Source organism: Sparus aurata, chromosome 9, assembly GCF_900880675.1.
Source record: "Sparus aurata chromosome 9, fSpaAur1.1, whole genome shotgun sequence".
NCBI classification, from domain to species: Eukaryota; Metazoa; Chordata; class Actinopteri; order Spariformes; family Sparidae; genus Sparus; species Sparus aurata.
The window spans coordinates 36,300,324-36,317,823 of record NC_044195.1 but is presented as its reverse complement, the minus strand read 5'-3'; the positions used below and the strand labels follow the sequence as shown (position 1 = coordinate 36,317,823).

Sequence of the window (17,500 nt, the reverse complement as noted above, 5' to 3'; positions counted from 1 at the left end):
TCTCCTGCTCCTGCCTCACCATCCTCCTGTCGGCTGTCGGCTCCGTGGGAACTCTGAATGCTGGAAACTTCCAAACTTTCTTTATATAGATCCTGAAACAGACGACAGTCACTGCACGACGCTCGACACTCGCAGAGGTCGTCACATGTGTGCACTGCTCTGTGTCTTTACTTGGAGTGTAGTTCACCTGGCAGGACAGGTAGCTTTGTATGAGAGCTCAGGTGTGTGTTCACAGGTCCTGTGTTGCTGCAGTCCTTTCCTGCGAGGTCCGAACTGACACTCCATCACAATCGCTCTGCTGCAAGGAACGAACAGCGACGGCTCAGCGTTACTTTAAACAATCGGTTAGCTTCATGTAGACGTCTGAGACGACTGCTGGAACAACGTTAGCAACGTTTGAAACAGAACTCAATGAACCGCAGCTTCAGCAGAACCACTGGAGCTGCACCGACCTGCGTTTATGAACGGGATGCCGTCATACGGGACGTACTGAGACTTCCACATGAGTCTGGTCGCAGGTTTGTCCACACATGGAGACTGACGAGTCCCGAACACACAGCCGGTCTGCTGCTTGTGGAGCAACAAGATGGCCTCCAGCTCCGCCTCCGAGCAGCAGAACCCTCTGTAGGAATCTCCCAACTTCTACTGACACCAGAGGAGGAGGAAGAAGGTCACGTCTGATCGATTCACAATCAATAAACATTATAAATGTTAATACCGACCTGAGCGTCACGTAGTCTCAGAGCCCAGCAGGGGGCGCCAGAGGGCGGCAGCTTCACCGGAGCAGACACATCCAGACTGCCGGAACCAAACACACTTGTAATCACTTTAAATGAACAGCTGACATTAAACTGGGATGTCACTTCCTGTTCTATATGAAACAACCTGTCCATCACTGAGACAAACAGACTCCATGTTTCTACTCAAAGACAGAAAGAAGTTCATGTAGAACATTTGCTGAATGAACAAGAAGGTCCAAATAATGCAGAATGAGTCAGAGACAGAGTTTCACAGAGTTTATAAAGTGTCTCCAACTCAACAACTCACTAAACTGACACATTTGTTAAGGGAGTCTGGTGCTGCTGTCACTGATTCAACGGTTGGATCAGTTAAACAGACACACGTCATGTGATCACATCCTGAATTAAGAAGTGACCAACATGAAATGCATTGTGGGATATGGAGGACTGAACAGGTGAAACACCTGTCGGCTGCTGTCGGCTCGCTGACGGGTCGACTGCTGCTGCTGGAGTCTGTTGCCGTGGCAACCGGGATGTTAACAACAGCACCTACACAACAAACACAAACACATAATCAACAACTCTGACTGACATCACAGCGGTCTGATGACATCATCAGCTCTATACCTGCTGGGCAACCAGAGATCACAGCCAGCTGAGATCCTGAGAGCTGATTGGACGGGATGGCAAACACTTCTCTGCCCTCTGATTGGCCTGTCACAATCACCTGAAAGGAAAAAAAGATAAATATAAAACTGTAAATCTAAAACCTGCTGTAACAGAAGCATCACTCACCACATGTTCACCAGGCAGCACGTGACCTCGCCGCTCCACGATGATCAGCTGACTTTGACACGTCGCTGGGGGTGGAGCCAGCAGCTGTGATGCCACGGAGGGGGCGGGGTCAGTTTCAGGAGGAGTGGGAGTGTTTGTTTCCATGGTTACAGTGATTTCTGACAGTGGGCAGAGCCAGTTAGCTGGAGGGGCGGGGCTTAGTGCGGCAGGGAAGACGACGGAGGAGGCGGAGCCAAGCAGCAGGTCTGACCCAGGATCTGCAGACTGGAGGTCGTCATACACACAAACCAGTCAGTGCCGGGTCTGATTATTGACCCACATTACTGAGATCAGCTGAGGCCGCACAAGATGAATTCACCTGAACATCAAACTGCATCACAAAAATCAGACAACTTTTATTTTCTCACCTGTATTTTCACTAAAACTGAAAAAACAAAAATGGAATGGAAATGGAAATCCTGCAGAAATCAACCAGAAACAGACATATTATCTGCTGTCCTAAGCCTAGCTTAGCACAAAGACTGGAAGTCAGGGACAGCTGTTAGCCTAGCTTAGCACAAAGACTGGAAGTCAGGGACAGCTGTTAGCTCTGTTAGCCTAGCTTAGCACAAAGACTGGAAGTCAGGGACAGCTGTTAGCTCTGTTAGCCTAGCTTAGCACAAAGACTGGAAGTCAGGGACAGCTGTTAGCTCTGTTAGCCTAGCTTAGCACAAAGACTGGAAGTTTGGGACAACTGTTAGCTCTGTTAGCCTAGCTAATAGGTGGGGTTTTTTTCTTTTATTAAAGGAATATTCCGGTGTAAATTTAATCCATGGTCTAACACACCGTGAAACTGTGTTAGACTCCCTCTCAAGAGATAAAGTTTGCAGACCGCTAATTTTTATCAACCTCAGAAACGACCATTCTGTGTTTGATCCATGTTCACACAGATTTTTGGAATAAGATTAAAAAAACAACTTGTTGTTTTGAGTTTTTGTATCAGAGCAATAATAATAATATAATAAACTTTATTTGTATAGCACTTCTCTTAACATGGTTACAAAGTGCTTTACAGGCAAGAAATAAAAACACAGTAGATAACAGGTAAAAATTACAAAAACAACAAAGTAAACTAAAGTGCAATTTAGAGAAAGCTGGCGTTGACAAGACATAGAAAGTGGCAAGAGCTGGGAAAGAGAAAACAACGAGGGATTAAGGAGTTAAAAAGGCTTTACGATAAAAGAAGGTTTTCAGTAGGGATTTAAAGGAGGCTAAAGCAGATTCAAGTTATTTAATATCAATCATCCACTCGATTGTACAGAAGTGAGAAGAAGTGAAAATGTTACCAGTCGACTCTGAAATGTGTCTGATAAACAGAACTAACATAATTTTTTGTTTTGTGGTGAAATGAACTGAAACCAATGAAAAAAATATCTTAAAACTTAAAACCACGGCTGATACGAGTCGTATTCAGAAGGATTAAGAAGCAAAGACAGAAGTGAGTTCTGCTTTAAGATACGATTTAATTTGTCGTTAAAGCTTCTCTTGCATCGATGAACCTGAAGTAAGACAGCTGGACAATGAAACCTTCAGCAACATGTTCTGAAGTCATATTTCACTTTTCTCATTTTAAAACCACCAAAGTATAAATCATGGGTCGGGTCTCCTGAGGCGTCTGAGCCGGACCGGAACCAAAAGTGTCGTATTATACCGAACATTTGAGGAGAGTAGAAGAAAGTCACAGACTGAATGTTATAATAAGTCTGACTCACCTGCTCAGGTTCAGGACGGCAGACGTCACTGTCTCTGTCTGCATCCATCTCCACGGTAACTACCCTGGAGTCACCTGTGTGACATCACCGCCTGGAGTCACCTGTGTGACATCATCGCCTCCTTCATTCAAAACACAGATGATTTTCAGTCTCGGATACAAAATTCATGAATAAATCTCACACAGATAACAAATCAAAAGCTGATCTGATAAATAAAACTAAGAATAACTCAACTGTGTGGAGACACTCAGATAATCTTTATTCATGAACAGTTGATGGTTACAAACACATTTTAAATTCAAAGACTGATCTAATCTAACTAATGTATTAACTAATGTAACTCTGATTTAACCGTAACTACAGCAGGTCTGTATCTATCATGTTCAGATCACTGATCAAAAACATCTCACTGTTCTGAGTGTTCGGACGCTTTAACTCTCTAAAAAAGGAGGAAAATCTACCACAAAATAAAACAAATTGTTTTAAAGCTCAAATGAATTCGTACCTGACGTAAACAGAAGATATTAAATATAATTAATCACTGTGGTGTAATTTAAACCCACATCTGTCAGAAACACTCTGAACTCCACCGTCAGAGAGGAAGTGATTTATTTTAACTGTATAAATCAATTATATCCTGAAATGATTCAGTACATTTGGCTTTTTGTCAATTATTGAATAAACAATTATCATTGAGAATATCATTCAAAACTCCATTTAATAATCTGCCACTCAGCATCAGATACATCTCATGGTTAATATTGTTTCTTATATATTACAACTAATAAACAGGTTTTATCCCTCACCAGTGATGTTTGAAGGAATGTCGCACCAAACTCCCTGTAAAAATCTGCAAGTTTAATTTCTCCTGCTTCCCACCAAACGTATCCACCTTCTATATAACTAAAGATAAAGGTGATCAATAATGAGGATCCAGTCTATAATTCAGCATGTGTCTGTGTGTGACTTTGTGTATTAACACCACTAGTCTACAACACTTCACAGCTGACTGCTGCTATTATCTGATAAAGTTTCTCCACAATCACGTCAAAATCAATTATATCCTGAAACTGTTCGATACATTTGTGCTTCTGATCAATCAGTGTGTCGGAGAGGAAGCCCTGTTCTGCTCTCAGGGAACCAGAACATTTTAATCTCAGGATATTAAATCATGTTGTTATTCGGCTGTGATGCACTGACATGTTAGCATGAAGCTAACAGCGAGCTGTGTGGTGCCGCCCAGTTAAGAGCTCTGGTTGCTACATGCTAACAGTCGCTAGCTGCTCGGTGCTGTCCGCAGACTGAGACCCACTCAGCGGCCCAAACATTTCTATCAGCGAGGAACATGAGACCGAGTCTACTGGAACTCGTCTTCAGTCTGTCGCCGCCCTCCGGTTCCGCTCACAACAAACACTCATCGCGTTTTTCTCCCTGCAGGATGCGTACGGCGCCTGTTTTGACCCTCTCAGGACACCGTCAGAAGAGAACAGCTGTACTTTGTGTTTGGCGCCACTGAGCGGCGCTGTTGTCGCTTAAATGAAAGCTTCCGCAGTATCGTTTAATGCTTCAGACCAAACTCCATTCAAAAATCTAGCATTTTTAACATTTCCCTGCCTCAACATCTACAGCCGTTATTGATGATGACGTGGGAGAGTTTCCCTCATCGGAAAGATGGATTCTTGATTTCGGCGATGTCTTTGCTCATGAGGCAGTTTTAGAAAATGGAATTTGGACTTTCTCAGGTACTGGTGTCAGAGAGACAAACTATGACAGCCTTGGACCTGTGACGTGTGAGACTGACACGTGACAAACCGAAGAGTAATCATTCAAAACTCCATTTAATAATCTGCCACTTTAACATTGTTGTTATTCAGCATCAGATACATCTCATGGTTAATATTGTTCTTATATATTACAACTAATAAACAGGTTTTATCCCTCACCAGTGATGTCTAAAGGAATGTCGCACCAAACTCCCTGTAAAAATCTGCAAGTTTAATTTCTCCTGCTTCCCACCAAACGTATCCACCTTCTATATAACTAAAGATAAAGGTGATCAATAAAGAGGATCCAGTCTATAATTCAGCATGTGTCTCTGTTGCTGCTGACACTTTTCTACCACAACATCTAATGCTAAGCTGACTGTAATCACCACAACAGAGCTGTTATAGGGAAGAAAATGATTTATTGTCATGAATAAACACGTTGACACACTGAATGCTTTGCACTTTATTCAATGGTGAACTTAAGCTTATGATATTTTATGTTTCCTCTACATGGATTAACAACATGTTTGGATGAATCTCTTTATATGAACCACCACAGTCGATTTATAATCTGTAGGCTTGTACAGCATGCTGTGTGTGAACAGTAAGGGCTGTTTGTCTTTGAGCTGAGAACACAACACTGACAGGATACAGTGGTGCTACTTGGTCCCATATGAAAGTATACAATGTGTAATAATGTAATCAGAGTATTTACACTACAGGAAAACTATCGTACATAAATACACATGGAGAGCCAAAGAAATACACAATATATTCAACAACAGGGAAATTCAAACATCCCAGGATTTAGTCAGGACCCAGACGGATACAGCTGGCCACTATAATGTTTTATCTACAATATACATGTTAGCTGTGGCAGACACTCCTTCTCACCTGCGTCTCTATACTGCATCTGTTCTGTCCAAACCTCAGACAGTCACTTGGATATGATCAGGCAGAGTTACAAAAAACAGATCTACAGCTGATGAGCGTCGATAGCATCAGAAATCATGTAAATAACATTTCAGTGGTGTGATATTTCATGCAGGAGGATAAATGTAGACATGTAGATGCTTTCACTGAGCATTATGACATCGATATAAGCTACAATAAATGACTTTAAAGGGATAACCACCGGTGTGTGACACTTCCTGGCACATCTTGAGTTCAGAGTTAGCTTTAAAAAGTTATTTTCCCCCTCAACCAGTTAGCAGAAGGCTAAATCTGAATCCAGACGTTAGGCTAAGTTATTCTTAAGGAGATGTGATTGAATAAGTCAAACAGAGACATGAGTGGATGAAAATGAGCCCAGATTGAATAAGTAGGTTAGCTAAACTAGAACTAGCTTAACTAGAACTAGCTAAGGCAAAAGCAGCTAGACCAGAGCAGGTGACCAGAGCTAGCTAACACCCAGGCCTCAGTTATGTGTGTGTGGTAAATAATTGTTGTCATTTCTCCATTGTGTTAATTCACATAGTTCAGACTTTGTTCCAGTAAATCAGTTGTTCTGCTGCCGTTAGCCTCCTGAACTGTTAATCTGTGCGTGTTCACGTCTTCACACGTTTCTTTTAAAACAGATAACTGTCAGATCACAGCGATGTGTTCACATCAGCATATCTAAAAACAGTAGAAACAGTAGAAAATACAAAAATCACACAAAGAAATACAGTTTAGAAGGCATCTAAAAAGTAAATCTGGATGATATTTACGTCATCAGTAAGAGTTAATGTGAAATAAACAGCAGACAGAACAGATAAAGTGCCAGAGGCTCAATAAAGACTTCATAAGTTAAATTGCACATTTAAAGGAGCAGTTACGTGTTTGTCTTACTTGAAAATTCAAAATGAAAAAGTGACATTAAAAAAAGGAAGAAATGGAGCAAAAGTTAATTTCTTCAGTTCTGGTTCTTTCTCTCACCAACATCACTGTTTGTTTAAAAAACAACACACCAAACTCCATTCAGAACATTGGACTTACTACAGCTACTTAGTGCAGACACCCTGTGAATAATAACATAAAAATATAAACTTGTTGTAATGAAACACTTTTTAAACAGACTTTCATCTGTTTGGATTTCATTAATTAAAACTTAAAGTCATTTTCTTCATCACCTGTCGGACGGACAGCAGGTTGAATAAATGTGGTTATACTGAAATAAAGTGCTGCGGATCGTTATGAGTCAACACTGCTGCTGACGAGGCTCGCTGTAATGACAAGGTTTACAGGAACGTCCAAAGAGCATCTTTAATTCACAACTTCAGTTACATTCCAACACCTTCAGACCTCGTTACCTGATAAACTGGTAACTGAATCTACAGTAAACCAGCCGACTGTGATGTCACTCAACATGCCGATGAAACGACAGTTTTGTCCGTTGGATCAAATCTGCCCTTCACCTTCTTTCCTCCGACAGGTTTTCTCTCCTCTTCTTCATCCTCTGCTCATCTTTCAATAAGAATGAAACTGCGATGGCTGCGTTCTACATTAGTGTTGTAAAGGTACCTGAGCAGGTTGTATGTGGCCGAGGTCGCACAGGTCACGAGGCTGATGGTTGGATGAACTCGGCATGAACGTGGCTTTTCTCTTTCCTCTAAATGTTCTTTATCTGCTCCGCTTCCTCTTCCCTTCCAGCCCAAACATGGTGGTCACAGCAGACCTCACAAGGCAGTTGAGACTACTTCATAAAACAAAGTGCAAATCAGAAGAATAAAGATCGTCAGCAGGAGGCATCAGGAGCTGACTGCATAGCTGGAGAAAAGATTTAAAGCAGAAACGCCTTTAAATCAGTCGAACACTGTACAAAGACACCAGACAAGATTCACTACAGAAGCATCACTGTCACTATTCCAACGGGACGAGGTTTCTTTATGTGGTCTGTTAGTTCCTTAAAACTCTAACGCTGCTTAAAGTGCTTTAAACTAAATGTCTAAGTGGACCCAGAGTGTCTGTGATGTCACACTGACACCAGAACTCTGGTAAAGTTCCTGTGAAACAGAGACCCAAGTGCTTTGTGCTGCTTTAATGTGTTTCCTGTTAGAACAGGAGGCTCGCGGGAGACGTGGCATGGAGCTAACTGTCTGCTAACGGCCGGACCAAAACAGAACAACAAACCGTCTGAGAACACAACAGGAAACAAAGCGCTGACGTGCTTTTATGTCCGTTCTGGCTCCTGGAGTCAGCAAACAGGAATGCTAACAGCTGCACAGCTAGCCAAGCCAACAACGGCAACGACAGCAGCAGCAGTTAGCGGTTACATTAGCAACAAAGCTAACGTCCATCATGAAACTACCTCTGTACTGAAGTGGCCCGGTCCAGGTTCACTGCAGTTATTTTAGAAAAACAAGGAAACATTTTCTCCAGTTTCTCCTCAATCAGTGAAAACAGATAGAAAGTTTTGCTTTGTGCAGAAACTCTCCTCACTCGCCTCTTCTTACTTCAGTACAACTGCAGAAAGTGTTTTCACCAACAGTTTTAAATGTTTTCTAGGAAATAAAAACACTAAAAGTCCATTAAATTTGGTATCAAAGCATTTGGCCATTGTTGGGCCTGGTTCTGATCCACAGGTGAACTCTAGAGAGGATGTGAGATAAACACTAACATTGATTCTGACTTCATGGGAACTTTACGGTCATATTCTAACATCTTCTCCTGAGCTTTTAGAAAAGCTGCAGAATAAAAGAACAAAACATTATTCTGATCGTGAATTCATAATTTTAAAATGTTGTCGGGTCCAAAATGATTGTGTTGTTTATCTCAGTTCAGTTTCTAACAACGGTTGTCACAAACAGTAAAATGTCTGATTTCTACAGCATGCACTGCCCGGATGTTAGCTAGCTAGTGTTCGCAGCGTTAACATTAGCTAGTGTTAGCCACATTAACATTAGCTAGCTAGCATTAGCAGCATTACAGTTTCCAAGCTATAACACCTTTAAAGAGGTTCTGAAGTCTCAGGCAGGATCGAGGCGATATTCAAACTGAACCTCCAACCAGTTTTTGAGCAACCGGCAGTTTTGTTTCTCAGGTAACGAGCTGCCGACCACGAGGCCGTCAGAGGAGGAGCCAGTCACTTAGAAATGAATCCCTTCGCTTCACCACCAACACAAAGATATTTTGGACATTAGCGACTGTCCTTCAGAACAGGGTCCAGCTGAGTCATAAAAGTTCTGATGCAACAATTAATCTGAACTCCAACTCTCTGCTTTCCAACAGTTCCTGTAGTTTGCTTGACTTCATGGCTGACTTCAGTGTCGTGGTTCATCTCCTGGTCCTCAGATCGAGCGTGAGGTTCCGTTTGGAGTTCGTCAGGCTGAACTTCGGCGCACACAGTAAAAATCATCACAACAAAAGAAGAGGAAGACAAAAGAAGTGAAACATAAATCTGCTCTTTAACAATAGAAACTTTAGAAGCAGGTCAGTCCGTCGGGCTCGGAGGTCGTGGTCTCCGTCGCTCCGCCACCGACCAAAAACACAGCCATGCTGGATTTGGACTGATTGATTTGGGGGATGCCGAAACTTCCCGCTCTTTGGGGACCAGAGAAGAACTGGGTCTGGCTGCTGCTACTACCACTGTTGTTGAACTCGAAGTCCGCGTCGAGAGCCGTGTCCGTGGAGACGACCCATGAGGCCGGACGCCATTTCTTCAGCGTGTACGGAGTCTTGACTCGACGTTTTATTTTCTCTCCTGAAGCGCTCAGACTGCCCGTCAGAGAAACATCGTCTGAGGCGGGAAGAGGGAAGAAAGAAGAGAATATTTCATGTGGAGGAACTAAAGAACCGAAGTGATCAGAACCACAGATCTGAGTATTAATCTTTGCTCACCTGAGGAGACGCAGGATGAAGACAGGTCCAGAGAACACGGACGCTCGGGCCTCTTGGCCTTGGCCGATCCTATCTGGTGTCGCAACAGAGCTGCAGTTTGTAGATCTGACACTGGACCTCGTAGAACTGCAGGTTCTGGAGCAGAAGCTCCTGCAAAAGCTGTGGCTTCTGATTCTTGACATTTCAAAGCTGGACTTTCAGATGCTGGAACCTCTAAAGGTGAAACTTCTGGATCTGCAGGTTTTAGGGCTTGAATTTCTGGATCGCGGGTCGGGGGATCCAAGGTTTTTGAAGATGACGTAGAGGCTTCGCTGTCCAGTTGTTGTGCTTTTGAAGCTGAAGTTGCTGAGCTCGGAGCAGAGCTAGGATCTGGACCTCTGCAGCTGGGGTCCAGATGAGATTTTGGGCTTCTGGTAGATATTGGTTCTGGACAAAGGTCTCTCTGGACACATGGATCTGTTCCTGAGTCTTGACTTCCATCTTGGCAGGTGGGAGGGGCCTGCACTGTTTGGTCAGCGCCTCCTGCTGGACCAGAAGGCAGAACCTGATCCTCCTGATTTGAAACTGGAGCAGTAACTGTGGATCCACTGGTCTGCTGACCGACCAAGTGCTGCTCAGGTTTTGGTTCAGCCTCCAAACTCTGGATCTTGACGTCTGATCCCAGCGGGATCCTGTTGTTGTTGTTGTTGGAGTTCGAGCCTCGTCCTGACAGGATGCTTCCGGGTCGGGACTGATGATGATGATGATGATGATGAGGAGGAGGAGGAGGAGGAGCGGGTTCGCTCTCAGCGGGCGGCTGTTCTCTCCTCAGCAGTGGTTCATGTTCATCAGGGCTGAAGTTGAGTGGGTTCATACAGTTGTCCTCTCCTCCCATCATGCCTCTCTCCACCTTGTCCTCGTCCTCCAGCTGTGGTCCTGCTGGATTGGTCCGACCTCCTCCTACGATGCCATTCGTCACCAGGGTGGGGACGCCCGCGCTGTAGCCGTTGGCGACCACCATTACTGGTTGGGCTCGGTTCCCAGTCGTGACACTGCCTCGGGTGCTGGTGCTGTTGGTTACGGTGTGAGGCTCTACAGCCGAGGCCACTGTTACCGTGTTCATCTTAGCAACACCTGTCTCCACCTGAAACGATTATGGTCTGGATTAGTGTCTTGATCAGTAACAGTGACAGCTGATGTTAGCACTTGGCTAACCTAAACTTTAGGCTACACATAGCCCTATGCTAGCTGTAAGACATCCGGTACGGCCTTCAGAACATCGACAGAGCTTCGGTACCGTGCTGCCGAAGGAATAACAGAGAACACGTCTGAATAAATGAATAAACTAATGATGACAGATCTGAATTGATCTTGGGTGAATGATCAGGTCAGATCAGGTCACATAGTGTTGTACCTGTCGGTGGTTTGACTTGAGCTTTCCCAGCTTCAGTCGGGAAGCAGCTGAAGTGTTCTCCTTGGTTTTGTGCAGCAGGTGGAGGCTGGTGGGCCTCTGGGGCAGGTTCTGCTGTTTGGGGAGGGGGTGGATGGAGGAGGGAGGTTCCCCCAGCTCACCCCGAGGAGAGGAGTGGCTCGCCTGGAGGAACAACAGCAGCAGATCTTACTACAGAAGCTCTTCAGTAGTACTAATACCTCATTACAGTGTAGTGACAGTAGAAGTACCTCAGCAGTTTGTAGTATCTGGTGGTACAGCAGCGTGTGCTGCTCTGTTGAGCCAAACGGTTTCTGTGAATGTTCCATCAAGTTCTCATCAGAACTTTCTCTCAAGTTCTTGTCAACCTGCAGAGACACACACAGATGTGGACAGATGTGGACAGTGTGCAGAGACTGATGAGCAGAAACTGCAAAGAGTAAGACACAGTTAAAAGTAAAAACCTCTTTGGGGTCCAGTTTGTTGGCCTCCAGGTCTTCTTCTGTCAGCTGCAGGCAGACTGGGACCCTGAACACAGCACCACCTGGTGGACAGCGGGACAGTTACAGGACTCGTACAGAACTGGAATTTGATTGGTGCAAACTTCTGCTGGTCTCGTCTGTGATTTCAGCTCATAATGTAAAATAAGGTGTGCTGAGGTTAGAGGACTGCTGCTGACGAGAGCCGGCTGATGCTAGTGAGCCTCCATCCTTCCTGTAGCAGGACGCTACATGCAGCTAGCTAGGCTGACTAGCTTTCACGTATCAAATAAAAGCTAGTTAGCCTAGCCTGCTAGCCTATATTTTATGAGAGGACTAAAAGCTAGACAGCAGGATGGATCCAAACAAATGTTGAATCTTGTTATGGCACAAAAAAAAACCTTCTCATGTCTCTGCATGTGCTGTGTGTTCAGTGTGACTGACCCGAGTGTTCACACTCAGAGAGGCTGCAGAGCATGTTAGAAGGTGTCTGGGCAGCACCGTCTGATCCGGACAACCGAGCCTGACAGACAGAGAGATACAGAGAGAGAGAGAGAGACAGAGGGTTAAACATCATAAACAAGCTGATCATGTTGACTCTCTCACCTGGAACATCTACCTGAGCCCGCTGTCGTTCATAGTTGATGGAGTTTCTGTTCTTTTCTCCACCTTCAGCTCCGATCGCAGTCGTTTTGACAACAGACGCTTGATGACCGTCTCCCTGGAGATTCTTGACCACGCCCACCTGCAGATCTTCAATGTAGGAGGAGGCGGAGCCAACCTGAGCAGGCCAGCAGCCATGAGACAGGTTCCTGTGACAGAGAGACAGGAAACAGGTGATGTGTAGTCCTTTCCTCACCGTGTGTACCTGTGGTTGTATACTGCAATGTGTGTGTGTACCTGTGGCTGTGTACTGTAGTGTGTGTGTGTACCTGTGGCTGTGTACTGCAGTGTGTGTGTACCTGTGGCTGTGTACTGCAATGTGTGTGTACCTGTGGCTGTTTCCTGCAATGTGTGTGTGTACCTGTGGCTGTGTACTGCAGTGTGTGTGTGTACCTGTGGCTGTGTACTGCAGTGTGTGTGTGTACCTGTGGCTGTGTACTGCAGTGTGTGTGTACCTGTGGCTGTGTACTGCAGTGTGTGTGTACCTGTGACTGTGTACTGCAATGTGTGTGTACCTGTGGCTGTGTCCTGCAGTGTGTGTGTACCTGCAGCTGTGTACTGCAGTGTGTGTGTATCTGTGGCTGTGTACTGCAGTGTGTGTGTATCTGTGGCTGTGTACTGCAGTGTGTGTGTATCTGAGGTTGTATACTGCAGTGTGTGTGTACCTGTGGCTGTGTACTGCAGTGTGTGTGTACCTGTGGCTGTGTACTGCAGTGTGTGTGTACCTGTGGCTGTGTACTGCAGTGTGTGTGTGTGTGTGTACCTGTGGCTGTGTACTGCAGTGTGTGTGTACCTGCAGCTGTGTACTGCAGTGTGTGTGTGTGTGTACCTGCAGCTGTGTACTGCAGTGTGTGTGTATCTGAGGTTGTATACTGCAGTGTGTGTGTACCTGTGGCTGTATACTGCAGTGTGTGTGTACCTGTGGCTGTGTACTGCAGTGTGTGTGTACCTGCAGCTGTGTACTGCAGTGTGTGTGTGTGTACCTGCAGCTGTGTACTGCAGTGTGTGTGTACCTGCAGCTGTGTACTGCAGCGTGTGTGTGTGTACCTGCAGCTGTGTACTGCAGTGTGTGTGTATCTGTGGCTGTGTACTGCAGTGTGTGTGTATCTGTGGCTGTGTACTGCAGTGTGTGTGTATCTGAGGTTGTATACTGCAGTGTGTGTGTACCTGTGGCTGTGTACTGCAGTGTGTGTGTACCTGTGGCTGTGTACTGCAGTGTGTGTGTACCTGTGGCTGTGTACTGCAGTGTGTGTGTGTGTGTGTACCTGTGGCTGTGTACTGCAGTGTGTGTGTACCTGCAGCTGTGTACTGCAGTGTGTGTGTGTGTGTACCTGCAGCTGTGTACTGCAGTGTGTGTGTATCTGAGGTTGTATACTGCAGTGTGTGTGTACCTGTGGCTGTGTACTGCAGTGTGTGTGTACCTGAGGTTGTATACTGCTGTTTGTGTGTGTACCTGCGGCTGTGTACTGCAGTGTGTGTGTACCTGTGGCTGTGTACTGCAGTGTGTGTGTACCTGTGGCTGTGTACTGCAGTGTGTGTGTACCTGCAGCTGTGTACTGCAGTGTGTGTGTGTACCTGCAGCTGTGTACTGCAGTGTGTGTGTACCTGTGGCTGTGTACTGCAGTGTGTGTGTACCTGTGGCTGTGTACTGCAGTGTGTGTGTACCTGAGGTTGTATACTGCAGTGTGTGTGTACCTGTGGCTGTGTACTGCCGTGTGTGTGTACCTGAGGTTGTATACTGCTGTCTGTGTGTGTACCTGCGGCTGTGTACTGCAGTGTGTGTGTGTACCTGTGGCTGTGTACTGCAGTGTGTGTGTGTACCTGTGGTTCTGTGTACTGCAGTGTTTGTGTGTGCCTGTGGTTGTGTGTGTGTGTACCTGTGGTTGTATACTGCAGTGTGTGTACCTGTGGTTGTGTGTGTATACCTGTGGTTGTGTGTGTGTACCTGTGGTTGTATACTGCAGTGTGTGTACCTGTGGTTGTGTGTGTATACCTGTGGTTGTGTGTGTGTACCTGTGGTTGTGTACTGCAGTGTGTGTGCTCAGCAGTGTGAGTTCAGACAGTCTCTCCTCGGCACACTGGGCGGTGAGTCGAGCTTCAGCGTCCTGGTCCCAGCAGTCCTCCATCGTCTCCTTCAGGGAACGTAGCGCCTGCAGATGGTTTCAGTAGGTTTACAGGTTTGTTTATGTCTGAGCTGAAACTCTGCTGACAGCAGAACAAACACTAACCAGGCTGTTCTCCTTCCAGGCTTCAGGGAATCTGGGTCTAAATTTCTCTCTGGCGACGAGGATCCCCATCTCCTCAAAGGTCGGATGATTCCCCAACTCGGCCTGGAACGCCAGCTGGTACTCTGGTACTGTTTCACCTGAACACAGACCAGAGAGTGTAGCTAATCTGTTAGCATGGTATCATGACCTGAGACCTGTTAGCTTTACCCCCAGTCTGTTAGCATGATATAATTAGCTGTGTGTTGTGTTGCAGTGTTGTCTCACCTGGGAACAGGTGTGAACACCTTCTGAAGCTCTCCCAGTAGAGCAGACCCAGAGCGTAAACATCCACCTGCTTCAGCGCCGACTCGCAGTCCCGGAGGTTCAGAGCTCCACCCAGAACCTCTGGAGCCATGTACCGCACCGTCCCCACCTGCAAACACACACACGTTAACACCCTCATCATCATCATTCGTCCACTGCCACGGTCACATGACCTCACCTCAGATATGGCCATGGTGTCATCGTCTCCGGGGCAACAGGGTCTGCTTCCTGTCAGCCTCATGGACAGACCGAAGTCAGCGAGGACGCAGGAAAGATCGGCTCGGACCAGAACGTTCCTGCTGGTGACGTCTCTGTGGGCCACCGCTGGTTTGTACTGGTCTGAGAGGAGACAGAGGGACACCGGTCTGGTTCTGTTGGATCACACACCACCTTCACCTCTGACCCACCGCCCTCTAATTTTTTCTTTTTCTTCTATAAAGTGGAAGGTTTCAGTGTTTCTTCACCAGCACAGACTCTAAAACATAAAATCTAAAAAATGAGACATCCTCAGTCTTAAAAAGTCACCTCAGTAAATAAATCTTAGAACAGGAAAGTTAAATACCATTCAGTGTAAATGGCTGTTTAAACAGAACACAGTGACTTTATGTTCCATATTTATTGTTATTAGAAAACAAAAGCTTGTTCTCTCCAGATAACAACATATTTATCTCTTATGAAGAGAAACCAGAAAGTCTTTTAAATCTTCTCCTGTGATGAAAGCTCTGCAAAAGTATAATTCACTGATGTCACTGATTTAACAGCACCGCAGAGACGGCAGCAACAAACGCACAACAAACACACAACACACACACAACAAACAGTGAGAAGGTAACAACAGGTGAAGACAGTCCTTTGAGTCACCAGCAGGGGGAGCAGTGATGTGAGCCTGGACTCCCTGCTGTGTTATAATGACCTGAGACAGTTAATGTAATTACTGATGGTTTGTTTTGGACCACTAAGACAAACTGTTCTGTCAGAATATCAGGTCAATGATGAAGAGCCGTTAGCTTAGCATCAACATCTGTGCAGATTCTAACAGGAACAGGATCCTGGCTGAATAATGAGGTTTGGGGTTAGCACTGTTGGAACTGGGTCGGTCCGGTCGGATAATACCAGCTGAACACACTCTGGACTGACAACCCGGAGTTCAAACCAGTTCAGTCTGACCGAGTGGCTGCAGAGACACCGCTGGGCTTCAGTAACGAGCTCAGGCACTGGAAACTAATTACAGATGAAAGGTTCACACCGTCCTGCTGCCCCAGAACTCACCAGAACACCAGAAGTGGATTTATCCCTCACTGAAAATAGTCCCCAACAAATGCACTGATGAAAGTATAGATTAGTGCAAACACAGATAAGATACCTCCTCTGTAGAGCTCAGTGTGCAGGAAGGCGAGTCCTCTGGTGACACCGTGAGTCATCCTGCAGCAGGTGGTCCAGTCCACCGTGTGGAGAGACAGGTAGTGAGACAGGCAGCCCTGACAGACAGGAAGTGGGGAAAACACTTATTTTCTGTTTTTCTTGTGAAAATGTAGAGTTGTAGTTAAGAAAGCAGTCAACATATCTGAAATGATCAGAATGTAAAGAAGAAACAGTCTTGATGTGAGGATGTTTATTTTATTACAGAGATACCTACTGACGTTAGCATGCTAACCAGCTAACACAGGCCTGTATGAGTCCAAAGCTCTCATGCTTGTGGTGTAAACGCCAAGTAGCTAGTTATCAGCTACAGTTAGCAACAGTTAGCAGCTACTCTGTTGATGTGATGCAACACATTTGTTTGAAGCATGAATTCAACAGGTGGCAGATTTTTACATGTTGCCCCTTTAATTAATGTAAATTTCACATGTGGAATGAACTAATTGGGGTTCACATCATGTTCCTTTGATGTTCCCTTCAGCTAGCAACGCAACATGTCAGCTATATACTGAAATGTTAGCACTCAAGCTAATACATTTAAGCTTATTAGCAACAAAAGTCTGTGTAAATTACTTTTGAACAGCTGAAAATACAATAAAGTTGTCATTCTAAAATTAGCATCTGCTTGCTAACTAACATTAGCATTATCATGACTCATAATTCTGGCTGAAATTGACCACATTTGATCAAATCATATTATATTTGGCGTGCAGGTTCCTCCTGAAACACTTCCTGGATCGATCTATGTTCCTCTAAATGTTAAACTGTTCCTTTAATGTGATTCTTAGCAGCTAGCAGGCTAACATGTTGGCTAAACAACGTTAGCTCTCCAGCTAACTCAGTTCAGCTCATTAGTGACTTAATGCTGCAGTTTGGTGACTTCATCAAGATACTTTAGTGAAAATTCTAACTGAACTGAACTAAACTGAACACGTCCTGAAAATGAAACCTGTGACTGTGTAGACGGCCGACAGGAAGAGGATCAGTTTAAAACTTTATTTAAAACCAGCAGAGAGACAGTCAGGCTGGTTTCCACTGTGAAGCTGTGATCTATAAAGTTTTATATTCTGAGGACGCTTTTAATAAAATAATAAACATGCTGTGTGTGCCTGTCTGTGTGTGTGTGTGTG

At 45.1% G+C, this 17,500-nt stretch overlaps 2 protein-coding genes across 13 annotated transcripts in view; both read right to left on the bottom strand.

The window, feature by feature from the left end:
• LOC115588640 (calcium-responsive transcription factor-like) overlaps positions 1-4,773 on the bottom strand; it is an 8,569-nt gene extending 3,796 nt beyond the window's left edge. For 8 of the 10 annotated variants that reach the window (XR_003985398.1, XM_030429353.1, XM_030429355.1 and 5 more), the window contains exons 1-9: positions 4,653-4,773; positions 3,287-3,407; positions 1,536-1,799; positions 1,368-1,467; positions 1,205-1,289; positions 723-798; positions 453-642; positions 188-302; positions 1-92 (exon numbers count right to left, since the gene is read on the bottom strand). The exon at positions 1-92 is cut by the window's left edge and continues 67 nt beyond it. Coding sequence is in view for 9 of the 10 variants with exons in the window: in XM_030429353.1 (XP_030285213.1) it covers positions 1-92; positions 188-302; positions 453-642; positions 723-798; positions 1,205-1,289; positions 1,368-1,467; positions 1,536-1,799; positions 3,287-3,334 (970 nt within the window). In the remaining variant the exon portion in view is untranslated. Of the gene's footprint in view, positions 93-187; positions 303-452; positions 643-722; positions 799-1,204; positions 1,290-1,367; positions 1,468-1,535; positions 1,800-3,286; positions 3,408-4,092 lie in introns of all 10 variants that reach the window. The other 2 variants (XM_030429354.1, XM_030429357.1) reach the window with 2 other exon arrangements.
• Positions 4,774-5,451: 678 nt separating this feature from the next.
• LOC115588639 (bone morphogenetic protein receptor type-2) overlaps positions 5,452-17,500 on the bottom strand; it is a 20,228-nt gene continuing 8,179 nt past the window's right edge. For 2 of the 3 annotated variants that reach the window (XM_030429350.1, XM_030429351.1), the window contains exons 8-18: positions 16,315-16,429; positions 15,130-15,290; positions 14,913-15,060; positions 14,649-14,785; positions 14,434-14,570; positions 12,202-12,569; positions 11,743-11,822; positions 11,530-11,646; positions 11,264-11,443; positions 9,871-10,993; positions 5,452-9,769 (exon numbers count right to left, since the gene is read on the bottom strand). In XM_030429350.1, coding sequence (XP_030285210.1) covers positions 9,453-9,769; positions 9,871-10,993; positions 11,264-11,443; positions 11,530-11,646; positions 11,743-11,822; positions 12,202-12,569; positions 14,434-14,570; positions 14,649-14,785; positions 14,913-15,060; positions 15,130-15,290; positions 16,315-16,429 — 2,883 coding nt within the window. In that variant the 3' untranslated portion in view covers positions 5,452-9,452. The remainder of the gene's footprint in view (positions 9,770-9,870; positions 10,994-11,263; positions 11,444-11,529; positions 11,647-11,742; positions 11,823-12,201; positions 12,570-14,433; positions 14,571-14,648; positions 14,786-14,912; positions 15,061-15,129; positions 15,291-16,314; positions 16,430-17,500) is intronic. The other variant, XM_030429352.1, reaches the window with a different exon arrangement.